A 21,678-nucleotide genomic window follows, 5' to 3' on the forward strand; every position below is an offset into this window, starting at 1 on the left:
ATGACTAATCTCATTATGACAAGGCCACTTTTTATTGCCTATTAAAGGTATCATTATCGGATAAAGATCTCTGTTGTTGGCGGTATGCTTTTGGTTAGTAAAATAGTTTGAGTTATAAAGCAATAGCTGCTTTTGCGGAGTGCAAAATAATACCAAAATGCATATATCTTTGAATTCAAAGACACAAATGACAAAGAATAACCCTATTTATATATATTAATGAGTGCAAAATGCATTTTCCTCCAATGTTATAATTTAACATACAAGTACAAAGTTATTCAAACAACAATTTCAAATTCTTTCCTATCTCATATTTTTTAATCAAAAGAAAGGCAAGCTAACCTTTCGGAAAAAGGGTGAAAATAGCCCTGGAGACATTTTCATTATGTATACAATTTTTTTCACCATCTCCGAACATTGCATGTAGGTGTTGAAACGTTCTTAGATATTCCCGATTTTTTGGGGTATAAAACGCAGCGGTGCAGCCAATAAATATATATAGGGAAAACGCAGCTTTTTTAAAAATACATTTCTTACAGCTTAAAAAGGGTGGAAAAGGCTAGATTTTATTAATTTCCTTGACATTACATATTAAAAAAAAAACATATTGGTAGTATCGACTAGACACAAAAATGTGTATTGCAAATTAGGTAAGTTTAATTTCGGAAATGTCAGAAATCTCATTGTTCCTTAAAGTAGTTAAGTAGTTTAATTATACACTGATATATGTTCTTGTTTTTTTTTATTTACGAATGTTTGTAGTATTAGACCCTAAACTGAATACGATCTATTTAAAACTCAAACTCGATCTATTCCATTCTATTCGGATTGATTTGCCAAATAAGTAAGTTTAATTTCGGAAATATAAGATAGCTGATTCTCCTTAAAGAAGGTAAGTAGTGTATACACTTCTGATCTTGTTGTATTTTGTTTAAGATTTTTTTTAAGTATTAGACCTTTAATAACAGAATACGATCTATTCCATTCAACTTAATTTATGCAAATTTATTTCGGATGACTTTAAACGTCGTCATAATATATTATTTAGTTTGGTCTTTGTAAATAAATTTCACTTCTTAAAGGCTGACTTAAGATGTTTTAATATTTAATATTTAAAACAATAAGATAATGTTACAACCAAAATGTTGATGAAAGATATAGAAAGGTTATAAATATCTTACCAGTCACAACTTTGTATAAAAATCGGTACCATTCATTTAAGTGATATGTAAAAAGACAATTTATTTGTTTGGTCTTCAATATTATTATTCTATAAAAAAAATCAATGAAATAAGAAAGTACACATACTTTGGAGCTTATGGTAAATACGCTTTACAGTAAGCATACGTGTGTTAGTAAATTGTTGTTTTATAAATCAAAAGAGCTTTGCACAAATCGTCTTTAATATAGACCTAAATCTTGTCCACATGACGTGATCATGGGCCAACAGTAGCTGTGTGTATCAATAAACGTGCTAATCCGTTCGTCATGTACTTGACGAGGGACACGTGCTAATATCTGACACGCGTCCGTATACTAACAAGCATAAAAGTTTATCGATGTGCACCTGTCATAAACAGAAAAAGAATATTGAATAAAAAAAAGATATTTTGAAGGTTTTTTACCAATAAATTATTACTTACATGGCGACGTTATCAATATAATAACTGCTTCACCTAAAAAAAAATCATGTACAAATTTACGTATTGTCGATAAATCAGAAATCCACATCATGATTCAATTGCAGGTGGTCATTGTGAGTCTGGTGCCAATGACATTAATGTGTTACCGAATTTCGGTGACAAGTAAAACAACCAGTCTGCGAAAAACGGAAAAAATCCCCCGTCAAATCCATAAATATTATAAATTATTGCATTTGTTACCTTCCAGAGTGTTTTGATAATATGAACCAATGCGACGACTGCGACAGATGGTACCACAAATAGTGTGTAAATGCGCCGTTGACGTTCGCTAGCAAATGCCGAGAATATGCGTGGTCTTTGTAAATCAATTTAACAGAAATGAGTTAAATAACCATGATTAAATATAAACTGATATACGTTATTTATTATTTCAATAATTATTTATACGATACATATAATCCCCGAGAGATTTCTTCATCCCGAATTATTTCGTAATTGCGCCATGTGTACCGTACCACGCCTTTCATATAATAAAGTTTACTTTGTTATGTATCATATTTTTCAATACATTTTATTTTCATATTCATTATCTGTTTATAAATATAATGTCGATTTATAGCATAACCTTTATATATATATATATATATATATATATATATATATATATATATATATATATATATATATATATATATATATATATATATATATATATATATATATATATATATATATATATATATATATATATATATATGTATATATATTTGCATTTTTTTGGCAAAAAATGTTTTGATATGTGACATATCAATATTCCAGGTAAATCAACAGGTATATAACTAGTTGTATAACACTTATCTGTTTCGATAATTGTGTTTCTATACGTGTTGTTTAATAATATAAAAATCTTGAAATATTTAAATATAATGTTTTTTTTATTGTCATTGTGTTATTTTTGTTAAGAATGACACTTAATAAATGAATCCAAAGTTTTTCTGTTTTACTAATGACACTTGAACCCCCGCAATTGGGCCATTGACACATTTTCCCTATATGTCTATATTGGCTGCGCAACCGCTGCGTTTTATACCGACACAGTCCCGTTGCACGTCAAGACCGGTTACCTGGTTCTAACCGCAATGTAAAAATCGCGCGCGAGATCTCCCGCGCTTGTTTCCGTCTGTTTAATCATTTTTTCCAGTTGGCAGACACCACGTGTGAATATGCAGATAGAGGGTATTTTATTGTATAATTACATAAACCAATCAATATATTTATTTCCTATATATGTGGTACATGAATTTCTTTCTCCTTATGGACAATTTTCTGAAATTAATAAATGATAGCGTACATCAGTACCAGTGGCTCGAATTTTGGAAACTAAGTTTTATACATGTACAATATAATTATTATTATTGACAATAAATGTGTTATGATCCACAGGCATTTGGCTCATTAGAAGATATGATATACCTTAGGTACAGGTCAGAAACTAGTTTGTCTCTAGCCACAATAATGTGCGTTAGGGAACTTTTTTAACATTTGGATATATTCTTTTTGTTCCCTAAACGCCACGAGTTGACTGATCCATATCAATGTAAACTATATTCTTCAACTGTTACTCCACAATACTAAACACTTAACTGTTAGGGCTATTCCAGTAAAACATATGTCCCACCCCAGGAAGGCACTTTCAAAATGGACCATCCCCCTTCAGAAGTTTATTTGATGAGAAAAGAACCCCCTTTAGAATATTTTCTGAGCAAATTCGGACCCCCTTGAGAAGTTTATTTTTTTATACGTCTATATGCAAAGATTATTTGCAATTACTCTTTTGTAACTCTTTGATCAGGTGAGCTATATAGGACCTTATAGCTCACCCTAGTTTCTAAGCCAATCATCACCCAGAGATTTTCAAATCTTTGCTCGAATAGGTTTCATATAAGATCACATCTGCACCCAATAAGTTAATTATTATAACTAGGTCAACAGACATGGCGCGCGCCAAATGAACTTCGAGCAGCCATTAGGCACGCTGTATACGGCCTTGTTCGATGATTGGCTTAGAAACTAGGGTGAACTATAAGTCGGTTACAGCTCATGTAATGGAAAATAACAAAACTTATTACTGGGCTTAGCTTGTAATAAATTTTGTTATTTTCCATTAATAAATTTGGTTATTTTCCATTATATGGACTATAACCTACACACCACGGTTCTCTTGTTTCTTCATATGTTGCTATAAGTGCATATTAAGCCACATGAGGCTGAAACTTTCACCCATGAAATTATATACAAACTAAAAATACCTTGTGGTCGAAATGTTAAGGGGACGAAACATTCGGATTTATAACATTTACGCAATACGTACAAATTATGATTTCTAATAAAATTCTAGACAACTGTTGTCAATTTACAGGGGTCGACACTAACCATTTTTCCAAGGGATCCCGAAGGGACACCAACATTTGAAATCAGGTGTCCCTTCCTGAAATTAGGAGTCCCTTCCACTTTTTACATTTTTTCATTGTTGAGCCTGTTTTAATATTAAATTCAACATCCTTTTACTTTTCAATTTGTAATGCAAGTATAAACCACCATAATTATTATACATGTTTTCAGCAGCATGTAATGACAGGTTAGTAGCACTGAATGGCAGTGAGGTATATTTTGGTCTCTAAGTTGGTAGATTGGGTTCAAAAGCGGGAGAATGTCTAAGTCCCTTTTGTTTTCAGTCAAAAACAGAGATGGATACAATGTAAACAAAAACTTGATGTTGTTACTATTTTTAGATTTTTGGAAAATACGCATAAAATACATCATGGTTCAGGGTCTTGTCAAATGCCGGTGCTTTTCATTAAGAAACTGTAGGAATATTACATCTGGCTTGTGAAAACTCCAATCAATATTTAGTAGAGCTGTTGATAAATCAATCAGACTGCCCAACAGTCGTAGTGCATACTGGAAGAGCAGACGACCTAAAATTATTGAATACATGTTAATTTTCGCGCCAAAAAGTCATAAAATTTTATAAATTTATTGAATTAATGAATAAAACCCTGCAAATTTTATTTCTATTATTTTTTATCAAGGCATAAAATATATGTCTTTAAAATTAACAAAGAATATTGATAAGTTGAATGCCAATTAACAAAGAATGCTGAATGTAGGATGCAGTTCTTTTGTGTCGTAAATGTTACTGTAAATACTCAAAGGTCGCATCATATTATATAAAAGGTATCACCAGAGTTGGCATCTTTTTTGGGCGGTTCTGACACATAAGCAAAACAATTCCAGATAAGTATTTTACCGATAATAAATCTCTGTCAGCTCTGACCTTGTTTAAAATATAAACAACAAAACGGAAGCGTTAACCTGCATGCGCCTGTGAAATGACCTGTTTATTTATAGATTCATGACGTAACTATAGTCAAATAGTCAGCTATACTTTCGCTTTGATGAGTCCGATAATGATAATTAATAATATTGTTTTGACATGTGCTGTCAAGAAATTTAGGGAGCCCGAATTTAGGTAATAAATTAATTAAATGCTACTTATTTATTGATATTTAGCGTTTATCAGTCAGAAATTTAAGTGTCCCGACGGAATACCGGACTTCGAAGTTCAGGTGTCCCTCCTGAAAAACTGGTGTCCTCGGGATCCCGGGACCCCGTTAGTGTCGAACACTGCAATTTGGTATACTTACCACGAAACGTATCCACACATGCGGCGCAACTATTGGTTTCTAGCCAATTTTGTAGGTTGGTCTTCGACCACGACTTTACAAATTCTGGCGCCTCCGCCATCTTGTTGTCAAGGGACGCAACTTCTTCTGATTTCCGGTACCGCGGAACCGACTCGTAATATCGCGAAAATTTGTATCCAAACCAATTCTGTACACGACGTTCGGTAAAATATGTTATATGGATAAAAAAACCCGGTATTTCACCATCGGGCAGTGAATATAAATGAGCAGATACGGTCAGAAGCAAAAAAGAAAATGACGCCCCCTTATAGAAGCGAAATTGGACTTATCACCACCCCCTACAGTAGCAAATTAAGAAAAAGACCTACCCCCTACAGAATTTCTTTATTTTGCCGTCCTGGGGTGGGACATATGTTTAACTGGAATAGCCCTTAAACAAAACCACAAAAGTTACACTTTAATTATTTTAGCCAATACGTTTTAATTTTTACACTTAAGTGTTTAATGAAACACAAATAATTAGTTTAATTTGACTTGTGTCAATAAAGCAACGCCATTTTGAAACCATCTAGCAGGTGCCCGTTATCTTTCCGCTCAATATACTTAGCACTGGGATCTGTCATTCTTGGCTAGATAAAAAACAAGTGGGATGTGGACGTGTGGAGTCGCCAAATCTAAAATCGTCAAAGACTCTGAAGCGTCTGTTTATATAGACTAGCTTGTATTTGTTAAAATACCTAATGGAAGTTTACTTTAAAGGCAAAAATGACCAATAATATATACGACCAACCCACAATATACATCATTAACGATACATGTATACACAATCTTGTCTTCGCGAACACATATTCATTTTTTCCGAGTAATCAAGTACTCGATCGAACGATCGTCCGAGTACTCGAGTATTAATTTTACTACTCGTTGCCATCCCTAGTTTTTTTCTGATCAATTACTTTAGAAGCCATTGTCCAAGTATCACCAAGTTTGGTTTGAATATGTATAGTCATAATATCTTAGTTATGTTCAATAACTGAGCCATATCACTCTAGTCACTCAAGAGCTATTGCCATTTAATTATGAAAAATTACCAAAAATCGCTCTTGCCTGATCAATTTTTTTTAGAAGCCTACATGTATGTCTGATCATCGCCACAAAATTTAGACAATATTTCAATGGGCAGAAAGTATCAGGTTTGATAACCAGTTACTTTCCTTGATTCACTCGAAGAGATTTGACCCTCAAATTGGTAAAAACTGTCTTTACACTTTACAGTGTCTGCTGTTTAAATTTGGCTAACATACAACCAATTGTCACCAAACTTGAGTGACCTTAAAATAGGAGGGGTGTCAAGAACCATCCACATAGATTTGTGTTGTTTCTTATTTCAACTTGTAAATTTTAAATTGCTGTCCCTGTGAAGTGTTTTTTTTTATCTAATATGGGGCTGAAATTGAGCCCTGTTCACAGTTTAAACAAGATGACTATTTTTCACTTAAGTATGAGCAAAATTCACATTCATTACCTATAATGTATTGTTCATGGAATTTTGTTCAGCAAGCAATGGTATAAACCCCATTTCTAGCATTTTTTTTAAATAATCAATGTTTTAATAATCTTGCTTTTCACAATTTGTTTTAACTATATTTTCAAGTGACATCAAATGACCCCATTCACAAAATATAGAAAAAAACACCCTGCAAGCTGCATTTTACAAATAAGTTTTGCTTTAAAACCATTGATACAGTAGGGTGCAAAAGTATTTCTTAAATGTTGACTTATTAATATTTGCTGGTGCAAAAAGTATTCCTTAAATGGCAAATTATAAGATGTGTTGGCTCATTCATCCCTTGCAGATTGGTCGGCTCGGACAGAGTTTCCCAAGGAGGTAATTAATGTAACTACTAACACTAGGAACAAAATATAGATAGATACCCTATCATTTTCAGGAAATACAGTTGGTGACAAGGTTGTTGAGGGAAAGACGAAAATTGTGTATCGTCTAGCTGACAATCCAGACAAGGTTTTACTGCATTCTAAGGACCGTATAACAGCAGGAGATGGGGAGAGAGCCCATGATCTGAAGGGAAAAGCTGAGATCTCGACAACTACGGCGTCAGCTATCTTTGAGATGCTCAATAATGCAGGTATTTTAGTAGAGCAAGTTTAGAAATTGGGGCACACGCCTGATTTCTTCAATCTCAACATGTACAACAACGTAACATTCACATTTTGACGAGTACATGTAGCTACACATACAAGTCTAAGTACAAGTAGTGTTTTTCAAACTCAATTATGTAAAAGGCGTATTTCTAGATCAGCTTGTTTTGTGCAGAATGCCATCAGTTTTATTGATATGAAGTATTAAATCTGAGCAGTTATATTTCAGGGATAAAGTCACATTTCATCAAGCGAAGTGGACAGACATGTATGGTTTGCAACTACTGTGACATGGTTCCCCTGGAGTTTGTTACCCGCAGGATTGCAACGGGCTCCTTCCTGAAAAGGAATCCGGGAGTTAAAGAGGGTTACCGGTTCTGTCCTCCGAAACAGGAGATCTTCTTTAAGGTATATCAGCTCACTTGAACTGTCAGTATCAAATTTATACTATGACGCATCTTTCCCACAACCTTATACAATAACCTTTCATTACTGTAATGAAATTTGCTACATGCTTGAATTTAGTGAATTTATAATAGGTGTCTTATTCTACATGTTGTATAAATTGCTGAATCCATACATTGTGGATATAGTCCCAGCTGTAACTTCATCATGTACAGAGGGATTGTAAAATAAATGTGTTTGGTACATAAAGGCAGTGTCACATGCAAGATCCACAACCCTATGTCAAGTGCCAGGTCACACTAAGAGTTTAATCATCATGGGATGCTTCATAAATGCACGTAGAGTATCTTTGTCCTGGCTGTAGCTTTGTGAAATTGTCATGGATTGTGGAATTTTAAAATGAATAAGCCTTTGTGTTTGTTACATAAAGGGGATGTGCCTTGTGAATTTACCTCTCCCTCATCACTCCCAAACAATTGAGTTCAACAATCATAGGGTCTGGAGTATGCGATTTTGTTAGCTCTTCCTGAATGTCGGCATATCAGTAATTACATAATCCATCAAACTGGAAGGCACTTCGGGGGCATTGGTCACTTAATGTGACAGCTGTTGTTGCATGACTTATTTATGGATTTAATACTATTGATTCAGTATAAATCTCCCTTTCATGGATAACAAGCACTGTTCATCAAAGGCAATTGTAATAATGACATATATGTAAAGAAACATATGTATATAACTTCAAGCTTCACACTGTGACATATTTGCAATCTGCATGTACACAGGATGATGCCAACCATGACCCCCAGTGGTCGTATGAGCAATGTGTGGAAGCCAAGCTGGAGTTTGGGGGTCGATTAATCGGGCGGGATGAGATCGATATCATGTGTAAATCGACCGTGACAGTGTTCGAGGTTCTGGAGAAAGCCTGGGCTTCTCTTGATTGTTCACTAATTGACATGAAGATCGAGTTTGGTGTCAACCCGAAGACTGGTAAGACTTAGACCGGTTAGAATGCAGAGGATGTGAACGGGGTTCAGTTTAGATAAAAAACAAATTTATAACAGTAGGACACATTCAACCAAGAAAATCTTAATATTTTAAAGTGGGAAATAACAAAACTTACATAAATAAGCGACTAAAAATCAAGATTTAGGTTGATGTTATTAAACGCTGTTTAAAACATTGCGACAGGTGAAAAATTGTTTTGACATGTAAAATTTTAGTGTTTACCTGTCGCCATGTCCTGTGAAGAAAAAAAGCATTGTCTAGTGGTATGGGTGTTTGTCTCATCTAAGTGGTTTTGGGTTCAAGTCCCACATTCCAGTAAACTAGACGAGAGCATAATGCTATTAGTATTCAGCTTTTGACAAAAAAAAATGTTATCATAGCAAGTAACTTTATTTGAGATTAAAGTAAGATTAAAGTATAAAATGCAAAGTTGTTCCTAAACTATAAACCAATTGTTTTTGAAGAAATATATTATGTTTAGTATTAGCATTATTCATGTCCAATATTATGAATGCATGAAGCTTACTAAATTAAGGAAAACAAATATTGTTGGAAGCAAATAACTTTAAAATGTAAAATGTTTTTTGACAGAATTTTGAAACTGCCATTAATATGACACTGGTTTTCAACAAACAATTAACAATCATTTCAACAAACAATTACCAATAATTTGAAACAATCAATTTACCAATTAAGGGGTTATATTTAGTCAAAACGTAGCATAACGAAGTATAATCAAATGGATTACTTTGACCTTCCACTTCTGACAAGTGATCAGACAGAACTAGGCTACCAATAGAACCATATTAAATGTGTAAATGGGACTGTACATAAGGAGCAATTGATAATGTCCTTAACAAACGCCCGTGCATCCCTCAGTCAAAAGTTGTATAAAGCTTATTTTACTGTGATTTTTGTTCATTTATAATAAAAAAAATCATTAGTATTGACTTCCCTCCAGGTGAAATTCTGCTTGCGGACATCATTGACAGTGACTCATGGCGTCTGTGGCCAGCCGGAGACCGTCGCCTGATGAAGGACAAACAGGTGTATCGGGAACTGAGGGAAGTCACATCAGAGGCCCTAGACACTGTTAAACGCAACTTTGAGTGGGTTGCTGACAGGGTTGGGGTAAGTTTTGCCATTTTAACAGCTGATGTTTTAGCCTGCATGGGATTGTCAGCTGATGTATAAAATAAAAAGGTAATTAAGTAGTTATAGAAAACTGCGGCCAAAACTAGAACAAGCCGGCGAATCCTGCGTGTTAAAAAGTTGCTTTGTTCTGAATTTTACACATGCCGTGTTAAACAATCATAGGCCAATGTGAGATTTAGGCTATATTAGGTATTTGATCAACATCAAATGTTTCACCAAACTATTAAATCCTAATCTGTATCGGCGAGCTGTAGTATTAATTGGCTCTCCCACAGACATAGGCCGCCTTGACAAGATTTGGGTGCTGAGTGGCACCTTTTTTACATCACAAACTAAACTGTATTCCCATAATGTACTGTTTTCAGCAATTGAGCCCCAAACCATCTGGGCGTGCAGTGGTGTTTATGGGCTCTCCCACAGACATGGCCCACTGTGAGAAGATTAGGGCGGCCTGCAAACTGTATGGGGTTCCTTGTGAACTACGGGTATCATCTGCTCACAAGGGCACAGACGAAACAAAGAACATCCTAGCCCAGTATGAAGGTAAAAGTCTTGGTTTATTTAAATTTATATTTGCTTGAGCAGACAGCTGATAAGGCCTAAAATAAAAAAAAAATTTGTTTGGAGTAACGCGACCGACCCATAAAAATCGTTGCCGACTCAATTTTTTTTTTGGCATTTTGATCCGCAAATTTTTTTTTCAACGCCTTTCCGCTACTATTTTCTGTTTCTGCTCTTTTCTTCTGTTTCGGTTCTTTTCGATTTGTAGACACACTCGTAGAGCTTCAGTTTTTATCGCTGATCGCAATGAGCGTTTCGAAAACATGGCTGACTGCAAGTTTGTCGAACGTGAACCGAACGAAATTACGTTTTGTGTGACAATAAATTACTTAAATAAAAAAATTAAAAACAACTTTGTAAGAAAATTCAATGTCGACTACACATGGTACGATGTATTTGATATTTTAATGGAGAATGAAAATTCCGATAGAATTGATTTTATTTGGTAAAACATAATGAAACATTTTACAATGTAAAATCAAACCAATTTGTTTCACATTTTCGTTTGCTTATCTTGAGTGTCATAAGTTTGTTTTGTTGAGTTCATCTCTGTGTCAGTCTTAAGTAGATTGAAATTCTTTGAAATTAAAAAAATAAAGGATCAGAAGTTAAGATGTTTGTTGTTCAAAAGTTTATTACAATGCCTTGAATAACTAGTGTTATGTAGTGAATGTACTGTACACAAGATCCAGTTGTCGTTGGAGAAAAAAAAATAAAAAAAAAAATACCTACCTACCCACCTTAAAAAATCTGGGTAGGGTTACTCCAAACAAGAATTTTTTTAAGGTTGGCCTAATTGATAGAACTCACTCTGGAATCCTTTTCATCAGTGCTGTGTCCTATTTGAGAGGAAGAAAAACACCGAACAGTTTGAGAATATGATGTATTTTCAGCAGGAGGGAACAAAGTTGTGACATTGTGTTTGTTTAGTTAACTGCAATTCTTATAAAAAAATTTTTTTAGTTAACTGCTATTCTTGTCAATTAAGTGTGGTTCTACCTGGCAGCTGATGGGTTTTTAGCTCGACTATTCGAAGAATAGGTGGGCTATACTACTCGCCCCAGCGTCGGCGTCCGGTTTAAGTTTTAGGGTAAGTTGGAATTTTCACTTATAAGTCCAATACCCTACATTCAATTGACTTAATACTTCACACAGTTATTCAGGGCCATCACATGATGAGGTTAGATAACTCCATATTATTCTTTACACAGATTATGGCCCCTGATTGACTATGGAACTTGGGTTAAAATTTTAGGGCAAGTTGGAATATTTATTAATAACTTCTATATCCTTTGTTCAATTGACTTAATACTTCACACAGCTGTTCAGGACCATCCCACAATGAGTTTACATAACTCCATATTATCCTAAATACAAGTTATGGCCCCTGATTGACTTAGGTTAAAGTTTTAGGGCAGGTTAAAGTTTTAGGGCAAGTTGGGATTTTCACTTAAAACTCCAATACCATTCATTCAATTGACTTAATACTTCACACAGATGTTCAGAGCCATCACATAATGAGGTTAGATAACTCCATATTATCTTTTATACAAATTATGGCCCCTGATTGACTATGGAACTTAGGTTAAAGTTTTAGGGCAGGTTGGGATATTGTTAATAACTTCTATACCCTTCATTCAATTGACTTAATACTTCGCACAATTGTTCAGGACCATTACCCAATGAGGTTACATAACTCCATATCCTTAATACAAGATTGACTTAGGTTTAAGTTTTAGGCAAGTAAAAGTTAAGGGCAAGTTGGGATTTTAATAAAAAGAACTTCTATACCGTTCATTAAATGCACTTAATAAAATTCAAAATTATTTACGACCATCTTACAACAAGAAACATAACTCTGTTTTAAGCCTAAATACAAGTTATGGCCCTTGATTTTTTAGATTTTTTATTATTATTATTTTTTTATTTCCTTTGAAAGGCATATTTGTATATTCTTAACCACATTTTCATAATGGGAAATCAAGTTATTTGAATGACTTGCGTCATTGTTTGGGCGTGCTGGTGGGAGGGCAGGATCAAAGTACCTTATGTATCAAATTATTTTAATTAGGTTTGACATAAATAGACCAAACTTGGTATTTTTACATCCTTATTGTATTCTAAGTCAAAGCGGCATAGTCGAGCGCTGTCTTACGACAGCTGGAAAGGCAGGTTTGAATCTATGTCTCCTAAATCGAAATTCAGTTTATTTCTGTTTTTTTGTTTTTTGTCTTCAGCACACTGCATTTTAATAATAAATCATTTTTATTGAATGAACATTGATTTGGATTGGATATCTTTTTTCAGACAAGATGTACCCTACTGTAAACAATTATCTTTGATTGATATATATTTTCATAAATATACAACTGTTTGCAAATAAAATTAGCATTTCAAGTTTTTGATGCAATGTATAATCATGGTTTTATCGGCCCTAATCTATCTAGTGATTTTCAAATGACCAATCAGTTTACTTCACAAATCAAAGACAACAACTGCAGTCATCACTGAGATGATATTAACTTGAGAGTATTCTAATCTGTATTTTAGGTGAAGGTATCCCTACTGTGTTTATCGCAGTGGCAGGGAGGAGTAACGGCCTGGGACCGGTGCTGTCGGGGAACGCTGCATGGCCAGTCATCAACTGTCCCCCGATATCAGCTGACTGGGGTGCTGAGGATATCTGGTCCTCCCTCAGGCTGCCGTCAGGTGAGTTATGTCTCCAGGCCTTCTTCTATAGTACCCACTTTTTCGACTATCCGACCCATTCCCAAAAGCAAAATATATATTTTTCCAAATCTTCAGAAAAAATAATATAATTAATGTGACGTAAATTTTTGGGGATAATTGAATACAGTAAATGTTGAGTTTCATCTTATTGAGACATCAGTATGAAATATTATCTGTCATGATTTATGGCAATAGATATTTACACCCCAAGGATTAATATTTCAGCCTTTTCAGGTCTTTTGAAAGGGAAAAGAAACTAATATTAATTTGTCCTTAAAAAATATAATCACAACTGCTTATTGGTGCCTAAAACCTGCATCAGATTGGATTAAACCTCCACATATCCGTCCTTCAATTCTTGATGAACCAACTGGGTATGCACATTCCACTAATTATGCCCCCCTTCGAAGAAGAGGGGTATATTGCTTTGCACAGGCATGTCAGTCGGTCGGTCGGTCCGTCGGTAGACCAAAGCTTGTCCGAGTGATAACTCAACAATTCCTGGACGTATGGTCATCAAACTTCACATGAAGGTTAGGCCTGATCAGTAGATGACCCCTATTGATTTTGGGGGTCATCGGGTCAAAGGTCAAGGTCACAGTGACCTTTAATGGTAAAATAATTGTAAAGCTTGTCCGAGTGATAACTCAACGATGCCTGCACCCATGGCCCTCAAACTTGACATGGAGGTTGGGCCTGACCAGTAGATGACCCCTATTGTTTTGGGGGGGGTCATCAGGCCAAAAGGCAAGGTCACAGTGACCTTGAATGGTAAAAGGTCGTCCGAGTGATAACTTGACAATGCCTGCACCCATGGCCCTCAAACTTGACTTGGAGGTTGGGCCTGACCAGAGCTGACCCCTATTGTTTTTGGGGCTCATCGGGTCAATGGTCAAGTTCACAGTGACCTTGAATGGTAAAAGGTTGTCCGAGTGATAACTCAACAATGCCGGCACCCATGGCCCTCATAATTGAATTGGAGGTTGGGCCAGACCAGTAGAAAAACCCAATTGTTTTTGGGGGTCATCGGGCCAAAGGTCAAGGTCACAGTCACCTTGAATGGTTAAAGGTTTTCCTTGTGATAACTTGACAATGCCTGCACCTATGGCCCTCAAACTTGACTTGGAATTGGGCCTGACCAGTACATGACCCCTTTTGTTTTTGGGGGTCATCTGGCCAAAGGTCAAGGTCACAGTGACCTTGAATGGTAAAAGGTTGTCCGAGTGATAACTCGACAATGCCTGCACCCATGGCCCTCAAACTTGACTTGGAGAATTGGCCTGACCAGGAGATGACCCCTATGGTTTTGGGGGGTCATCTGGCCAAAGGTCAAGGTCACAGTGACCTGGAATGGTAAAAGGTTGTCCGAGTGATAACTCGACAATGCCTGCAGCCATGGCCCTCAAACTTGACTTGGAGGTTGGGCCTGGCCAGAAGATGGTCCCTATTTAGGGGTCATTGGGCTAAAGGTCAAGGTCACAGTGACCTGGAATGGTAAAAGGTTATCCGAGTGATAACTCGAAAATGCATGCACCCATGGCCCTCAAACTTGACTTGGAGGTTGGGCCTGACCAGTAGATGACCCCTATTGATTTTAGGGGTCAAAGGTCAAGGTCACAGTGACCTTCAAAGCGACCTTGACAATTCCTGGACCTATGGTCATCAAACTTGACATGAAGGTTGGGCCTGCCCAGTAGATGACCCCTATCTTCTTTGGGGGTCATCAGGCCAAGGTCAATGTGACCAGTAACCTTTAACGCAAAAAAGTTAACAAATCTTTTCCCACTGATATCTCAACAATGCCTGAACCTATGATCATTAAACTTGACATGGATGTTAAGCCTGATCAGTAGATCACCCTTATTGATTTTAGGATTCATAGAGCCAAAGGTCAAGGTCACAGTGATCTTGAATGGTAAAAGGTTGTCCGAGTGATAACTCAACAATGCCTGAACCCATGGCCTTCAAACTTGACTTGGAGTTGCATCTGACTTGTAGATGACCCCTTATGATTAAAGGGGTCATTGGGTCAAAGGTCAAGGTCACAGTGACCTTGAACAAAAAAACTTGTCTGTGTGATAACTTGACAATGCCTGCACCCATGGCCCTCGAACTTGACATTTAGGTTTCTGGTGACCTGCTGATGACTCTGGATTTTGAGTTCATAGAGTCAAAGGTCATGGTCATAACACACTCTATCCTCACACTTTAATGGTCATAATCTTAAAACTGCCTTAACGGCAACAAATCAGCTGTCATTTTGGTCCATGCATATTTCATTCAATTGTCCATATAATCCTGACAACATGGCGCGAGGGGGGCATAATGTTTGACAAACATCTCTTGTTAATAATCATGCATACACTTTCTGTGACGTCGCTGAGCAGAATTGTTTACTCCTTTATAACTTTAATGAATTGCGCCATTATATGAACAAAGCTTAGCTGTAAAACTATTTTTTTCTAAATCCTGTGTAATGAAAAAACAAAATACTATATCAATTTTAATTTTCATTATTTCTCCATTGGTATGAACCAATTTTATATGACCATTTAAAAAAAAAAAAGGATGTATTATAGTTGTACTTGCAGTGTACAGGCGAGCGGCGTCCAGTATTTGTCCGCTCAATTTCTTTGGAAGCCTATGTCCAATCACCACCAAATTTGGTCAGGATGTCCATTGACATTATATCTTCGACACGCTCAATAACCAGCCATATTGCTTTCATCACTCAAGAGTTATAACCCTTTAATTATATAAATTACCTACAATTGGTCTTGTCTTCTCAATTACTTTAAAAGCCTTGTCAAATCATCAGTAAATTTGGTTAGCCTGTGTAGTGGTATAGTATCTCGACCAAGATTGATAACCAGCCATATCCCTTAAGTCACTTTAAAGTTATCACTCTTATCTTTTAGAAATTACCTCAAATCAGTCATGTGATCAATAACTGAAGAAACTTTCGTCCAATCACCACCAGATTTAATCAGAATGTGTATGGGTATAATATCTTGGACAAGTTTAGATAATCAGCCATATTGCTGTAGTCACTCAGGAGTTCTCACACTTAAATTATAGAAATTACCTAAATTTGGTCTTGTAAGCTCATTAAGCCTTCGTCCAATCACCACCAAATTTGATCAGAATTGGTATATTATCTTGGACAAGTTTGATAACCAGACATATCGCTGTAGTTGCTCGAGAGTTATCATCCTTTCATAATATTAATTTCTTAAAATTAGTCTTTTCCGATCAATAACTTTTGAAACCTTTATCCAAACATCACTTTAGTCAGAATGCAGTGTTCTCAACGAGATCCGGCTGCCGGCCAAAATGGATGGTTTAAATGGCAATTTGGCTGGTTCAAATTTGGAAAATAAGTGAATAAAAAGTAGAATAAGTAGGAGCTGGTCGGTAACATTACTATTTGCGTCAGTTCAACCGAAACTTATTGAGAACCCTGAGAATGTGTATGGGTATAATATCTCAGACAATTTTGATAACCAGCCATATTGCTGTAGTCATCTAAGAGTTATTGCCCTTTAATTATAGAAATTACCTAAAATTTCTTTTGTCTGCTCAATAACTGATGTAACCTTTGTACAATCACCACCAACATTTGGCAAGACTGTGTATTTGTATAATTCTTCGGACAAGTGCTAAATCAGCCATATCATTCTTGTCGCACAAGAGTAATCGCCATGTAATAATATAAATTACCTCAAATCTGTCTAGTCTGATCAATTTATTTAGCAACCTTTGACCAATCATCACCATATTTCATTAGATGGAATGGATATAGTGATTATATCTTAGATAAGTGGGATAACCAGCCATATTGCTCTTGTCACTCAAAGGTTGTTCCCCTTTTATTATAGAAATTACCAAGAATGTCCTGTCCGATCATTAATTTTTTAATTTTATAATCCCTTGCCCAAGCAATTCATGGACAAAATTGGGTCAGAATGTGTATGGGAATAATATCTTTGGACAAGTTGGTTAACCAGCCATATAACTTTAGTCACATATAAATTACCTAAAACTGGTCTTTTCCGATCAATAACTTTAGAAGCCCTTTTTCCAATTGTCACCAAATTTGTTCAGAATGTGTCTGAACATGTCTTGGCCGGGTTCATTAACAAGCCATGTCGCCTCAGTCACACCAGAGTTATGACTCTTGAAATGGCAGAAACAGTCCTTACAGTGTCTGCTCTCTTAATTTGGCTTAGCATATAACCACTTATCATCAAACTTGGTGTCCTGAAATTGAAAGTTTAAATATGATGCCATTTCACAGTATGCATGTTTGTTTATTTATTTTTTTAAACAGAATCATACTAAGTTAAAAAATATTGTTCAATATCGAACCTTAAATCTTGATTTCCGCTACTGATATTAACAATCCGGGCTATGTGAGTTACATCCCTTTCTTCCATTTATTTCTCTATAAAACTATTTTAGCCAAATTTGACCTGAAATGAACTTCGTAGAGAAAAATGTTCAGAGGCCTAATACTATAGAAAGGACACAGAGGCTATTTCTGTTTTTAAATTCTGGAGGACAAAAGTGCGTTCTATACACAGTCAATTCTCATTCAAATCAGGTCCCCAATACTCAGTTTACATGGTTACGCTACACGACGTAATGAAATGAAATTTACAATATGATTTTAATGATATTAATACACAGTATTATTTGGGGTTTTTTAATTTATATTTTTAGAATTAAATTTCATGTTTTAATTGTCACATTGATATGTTTTTCAAAATTGGATGATGGATTTAATATTTGATTACATCAAAACTGCAAACTTATGTACGTTGAAAATAAATTAGAAATCCATTACATATTTGCAGGTCTGGGCTGCACAACAGTAACCTCCCCTGATGGAGCGGCCCTCGCCGCAGCCCAGATTCTTTGCCTCAACGACCATATGATCTGGGCAAAACTGCGCACCAAACAGCTCAACACTTGGGTAGGTCTGAAAGAGGCAGACATTAAGGCCAGGAAGACGAATTTCATGATTGAGAAATCCGAGGTCTTTCAAAATGGACATTAGATGACGAGTTCATTGGGAAATTATTATTACTGTTATGAGATTTTTGGCAGATTTGGTGCATTAATGAATCTGATATTAAATAGACACTATTGTTGTATATTGTTTTGCAAATCAAAAACATTAGTCAGGTTTAGTGAGATCTGAATCTGATACTGAATTATAAAATGAATAGACTTATATCTTGTAGTTTAGCAAACCAGAGATGAATATATTTAACAATCAAACATTGAACAAAATTGTTTCTTTAATAGCATTTGTACCAGTGTATTTTTGAATCTGATAACAAATTGACATTACTGTGAAATGTAAAGATTATCAGATGGTAACCTTTGTAAATCATAAATACTAGTAGTAGTCACCATTCATTCAGTTATAATGTTCATGGTTGTTAAGATTCATAGTTTGACATTTTTCAACAGCCAGTTTCGTATTTGTTTGATTTATTTCATTAGTTAATGTCATTATGTAAGACAGTTAGCTCATTATGAACCAGCATGATCTCAAAGTGGTGCCATTTTTATGAAATATAAGTTGTTTTTGTTTATTTCTAGTTGCGATTGAATGAACCGTTTTCAAGAGGAATGTTTTGATACCAAATAAACAGTATTTTTCTATATGTCCAGTTATTATCATGTCTCCCCCAAGACGAATTGTTTTTGCCCTGTTCGTCTGTACACCTCACTTTGTTTCCGCTCAATGACGAAAGAAGGCTTTGACCCAGGAACTTGATATGCAGGTTGGTAATGACCATAAGATGACCATTTTTTATTTTGAGTTAAGGTCAAAGGTCAAGGTCACAGTGACTCTTGAGATGAAAAAACAGTTTCTGCTCAATAACTGTTGATTCTTTGGGTCCAGGAACTTCATAGTGGGTATGGGAGTAGGTCATGACTATTAGATGACCCCTATTGATTTTGAGATCGGGTCAAGGCTGTGGCGACTTGATTCTGAAAAATTATTTCTTCTCAATAGCTTAAGAATGCTAACACCAAGGAACTTCATACTTGGTATGCCAGTTGGTCATGACTAGTAGATGACCTCTATTTATTTTAAGATTAGTAAGTCCAAGGCCAGTCTGTTTATGTCTTTAAAAAAACAAATAGAGGTTTTGTCTTTAACGTCATGGTTCCTCTAAATTATCTTAAACTTGACAAACCATTGCCAATATGCATCACAAACTTGACTAACCATTTTCTTGAATGAGTTCATTGTGTAGGTAAATCCAATAGATTGATAACATATTCTTCAAACACTACACTTACTTTTTAAAGCTGAAATTTTCGTCCAACACTGTGGACATCATCAGAGCAACTGGCCTGAATATCGCTCACTCGCAGCTCTGACACTCGGGACTTCCCGCCGAATTTCCGTAATCCGGCGAAAAGTGGGTCAAGGGTAAGTCCACCGTTGTATTGGATACCACTGACTATGAGGGGAAGGTGAGAGTGATGCTAGGTGATGAACGGACGTATGTGAAGTTAGATAAAGACCCCACATCAAATTATAAGAGGAAGTTGGTCTCTATATTGATAGGCTTCAAAAAAGATGACAAGATTACAGAAGGACAGTATAGACATTTATACCCTACAGCAGAGCAGGTACCTAGAATGTATTGCACTCCGAAAATTCACAAGGAGGGGAACCCACTCCGACCGATTGTCGACTATACAGGATCTATCGGTTATAACAGCTCGAGGCTGTTAGCAGATGTATTAGGTCCACTAGTGGGATTAAGTGAGTACCATGTGAAAAACTCTAAACATTTGTCAGACTCGTTGAGTACAGTGATGATTGAAGACAACGAAGTGTTTGCCTCACATGACGTGGTGTCACTTTTCACCAACACCCCCATCGACAAGGCCCTATCAGTCATAAGAGACCGCCTAGAGAAAGACAAGACCCTAAAAAAGAGAACCAAGCTGAGTGTGGATGACATCAAGAATCTAACAGACTTTATTTTGACGACAACATACTTTCAGTTCAGAGGTGACATATACCAACAAAAGTTTGGCACCGCTATGGGAAGTCCAGTATCTCCGATAGTGGCTAACCTGTATATGGAGTTTTTGGAAAGAGAAGCCATTGCAACTGCTCCGGTGACATGTAAACCAACCTTGTGGAAACGCTACGTAGATGACATATTAGAGAAGATTCAGAGAGGACAACTACAGAACCTCACTGACCACCTCAACACTGTAGACGTTACCAATAACATCAAGTTCACCCACGAAGAAGAAAGCAACGGGGCAATTCCATTCTTGGATACTCTCATCACCAGGAAGGAAGATGGTAGTATCAAACTGCTAGTATATAGAAAGAAAGCCCACACGGACCAATACCTGAATTTTTCATCCCACCACCCATTACAGCACAAGCTGAGCGTGGTCAGAACTCTATTAGACAGGTGCTACAACCTCGTCAACGAAACTGAAGATAGAGATAAAGAGGAAGAACATGTAAAACAAGCTTTAGGCCAGTGTGGGTACCCTGATTGGACAATAAAGAGGGTTAAGACCGAGATTTTGAAAAGAAAAAATGAAAACAAGGACAAGAAAAAAGTGAAACATACAGATAGAGACAATAAATCTAAAGGGATGGTGGTTATTCCGTATGTGAAAGGGCTATCTGAAGCAGTGAGCCGGGTGTTTAATAAACATCGAGTCGCCACGGCCATGCGCCCACATCAGACACTACGTAACATCTTAGTGCACCCCAAGGACAAACAGGAAACAACAGAGAAAGCAGAAGTAATTTACAAAATACCTTGTAAAAATTGTGATAAAGTCTACGTGGGAGAATCGGGGCGAAAATTTGGAATAAGACTGAATGAACACAAAAAAGATTGTGAAACAAACTCAAATAAGGCATTTACTAGATCAACTAGAAAACAATCAGAATTGACAATAGAAAAAAGTGCAATCACAGATCACCAGAACATAAATAATCATGAAATAGACTGGGAGGGGGCACGCGTAATAGAGAGAGAATCAGACTGGAGAGTGCGAAAAACGAAGGAGGCTATCTGCATCAAAACTGAGGGGGCAGTTATGAACCGGGACGAGGGGGCCTTCCTTTCTGGGATTTACAACCCACTTTTCGCCGGATTACGGAAATTCGGCGGGAAGTCCCGAGTGTCAGAGCTGCGAGTGAGCGATATTCAGGCCAGTTGCTCTGATGATGTCCACAGTGTTGGACGAAAATTTCAGCTTTAAAAAGTAAGTGTAGTGTTTGAAGAATATGTTATCAATCT

The 21,678-nt window shown here is 36.2% G+C and overlaps 2 protein-coding genes across 2 annotated transcripts; both read left to right on the forward strand.

The window, feature by feature from the left end:
- Window positions 1-2,802: 2,802 nt before the first annotated feature.
- On the forward strand, window positions 2,803-19,042 carry LOC128228258 (multifunctional protein ADE2-like). The gene is made up of 8 exons (XM_052939451.1): window positions 2,803-2,879; window positions 7,297-7,494; window positions 7,737-7,915; window positions 8,698-8,905; window positions 9,885-10,054; window positions 10,444-10,621; window positions 13,190-13,348; window positions 18,226-19,042. Exons 1-8 carry the CDS (start codon window positions 2,867-2,869, stop codon window positions 18,426-18,428), a joined length of 1,308 nt encoding a protein of 435 aa, XP_052795411.1. The 5' UTR covers window positions 2,803-2,866; the 3' UTR covers window positions 18,429-19,042.
- Window positions 19,043-20,035: 993 nt separating this feature from the next.
- LOC128228368 (uncharacterized) lies at window positions 20,036-21,640 on the forward strand. The gene is made up of 2 exons (XM_052939655.1): window positions 20,036-20,906; window positions 21,048-21,640. Exons 1-2 carry the CDS (start codon window positions 20,036-20,038, stop codon window positions 21,638-21,640), a joined length of 1,464 nt encoding a protein of 487 aa, XP_052795615.1.
- The last annotated feature ends 38 nt before the right edge of the window (window positions 21,641-21,678 follow it).

This window comes from Mya arenaria, chromosome 3, assembly GCF_026914265.1.
Source record: "Mya arenaria isolate MELC-2E11 chromosome 3, ASM2691426v1".
NCBI lineage: Eukaryota > Metazoa > Mollusca > Bivalvia > Myida > Myidae > Mya > Mya arenaria.

What these genes read in the sequence shown, in the direction of transcription:
- LOC128228368 (XM_052939655.1), top strand. Translation starts at nt 20,036, where the DNA reads ATGTATTGCACTCCGAAAATTCACAAGGAGGGGAACCCACTCCGACCG. An exon ending in AAAACAAGCTTTAGGCCAGT is followed by an intron (nt 20,907 to 21,047) that starts GTGGGTACCCTG and finishes CGTATGTGAAAG; the next exon opens with GGCTATCTGAAGCAGTGAGC.
- LOC128228258 (XM_052939451.1), top strand. An exon ending in AACAGGAGATCTTCTTTAAG is followed by an intron (nt 7,916 to 8,697) that starts GTATATCAGCTC and finishes GCATGTACACAG; the next exon opens with GATGATGCCAACCATGACCC. An exon ending in CATCCTAGCCCAGTATGAAG is followed by an intron (nt 10,622 to 13,189) that starts GTAAAAGTCTTG and finishes TCTGTATTTTAG; the next exon opens with GTGAAGGTATCCCTACTGTG.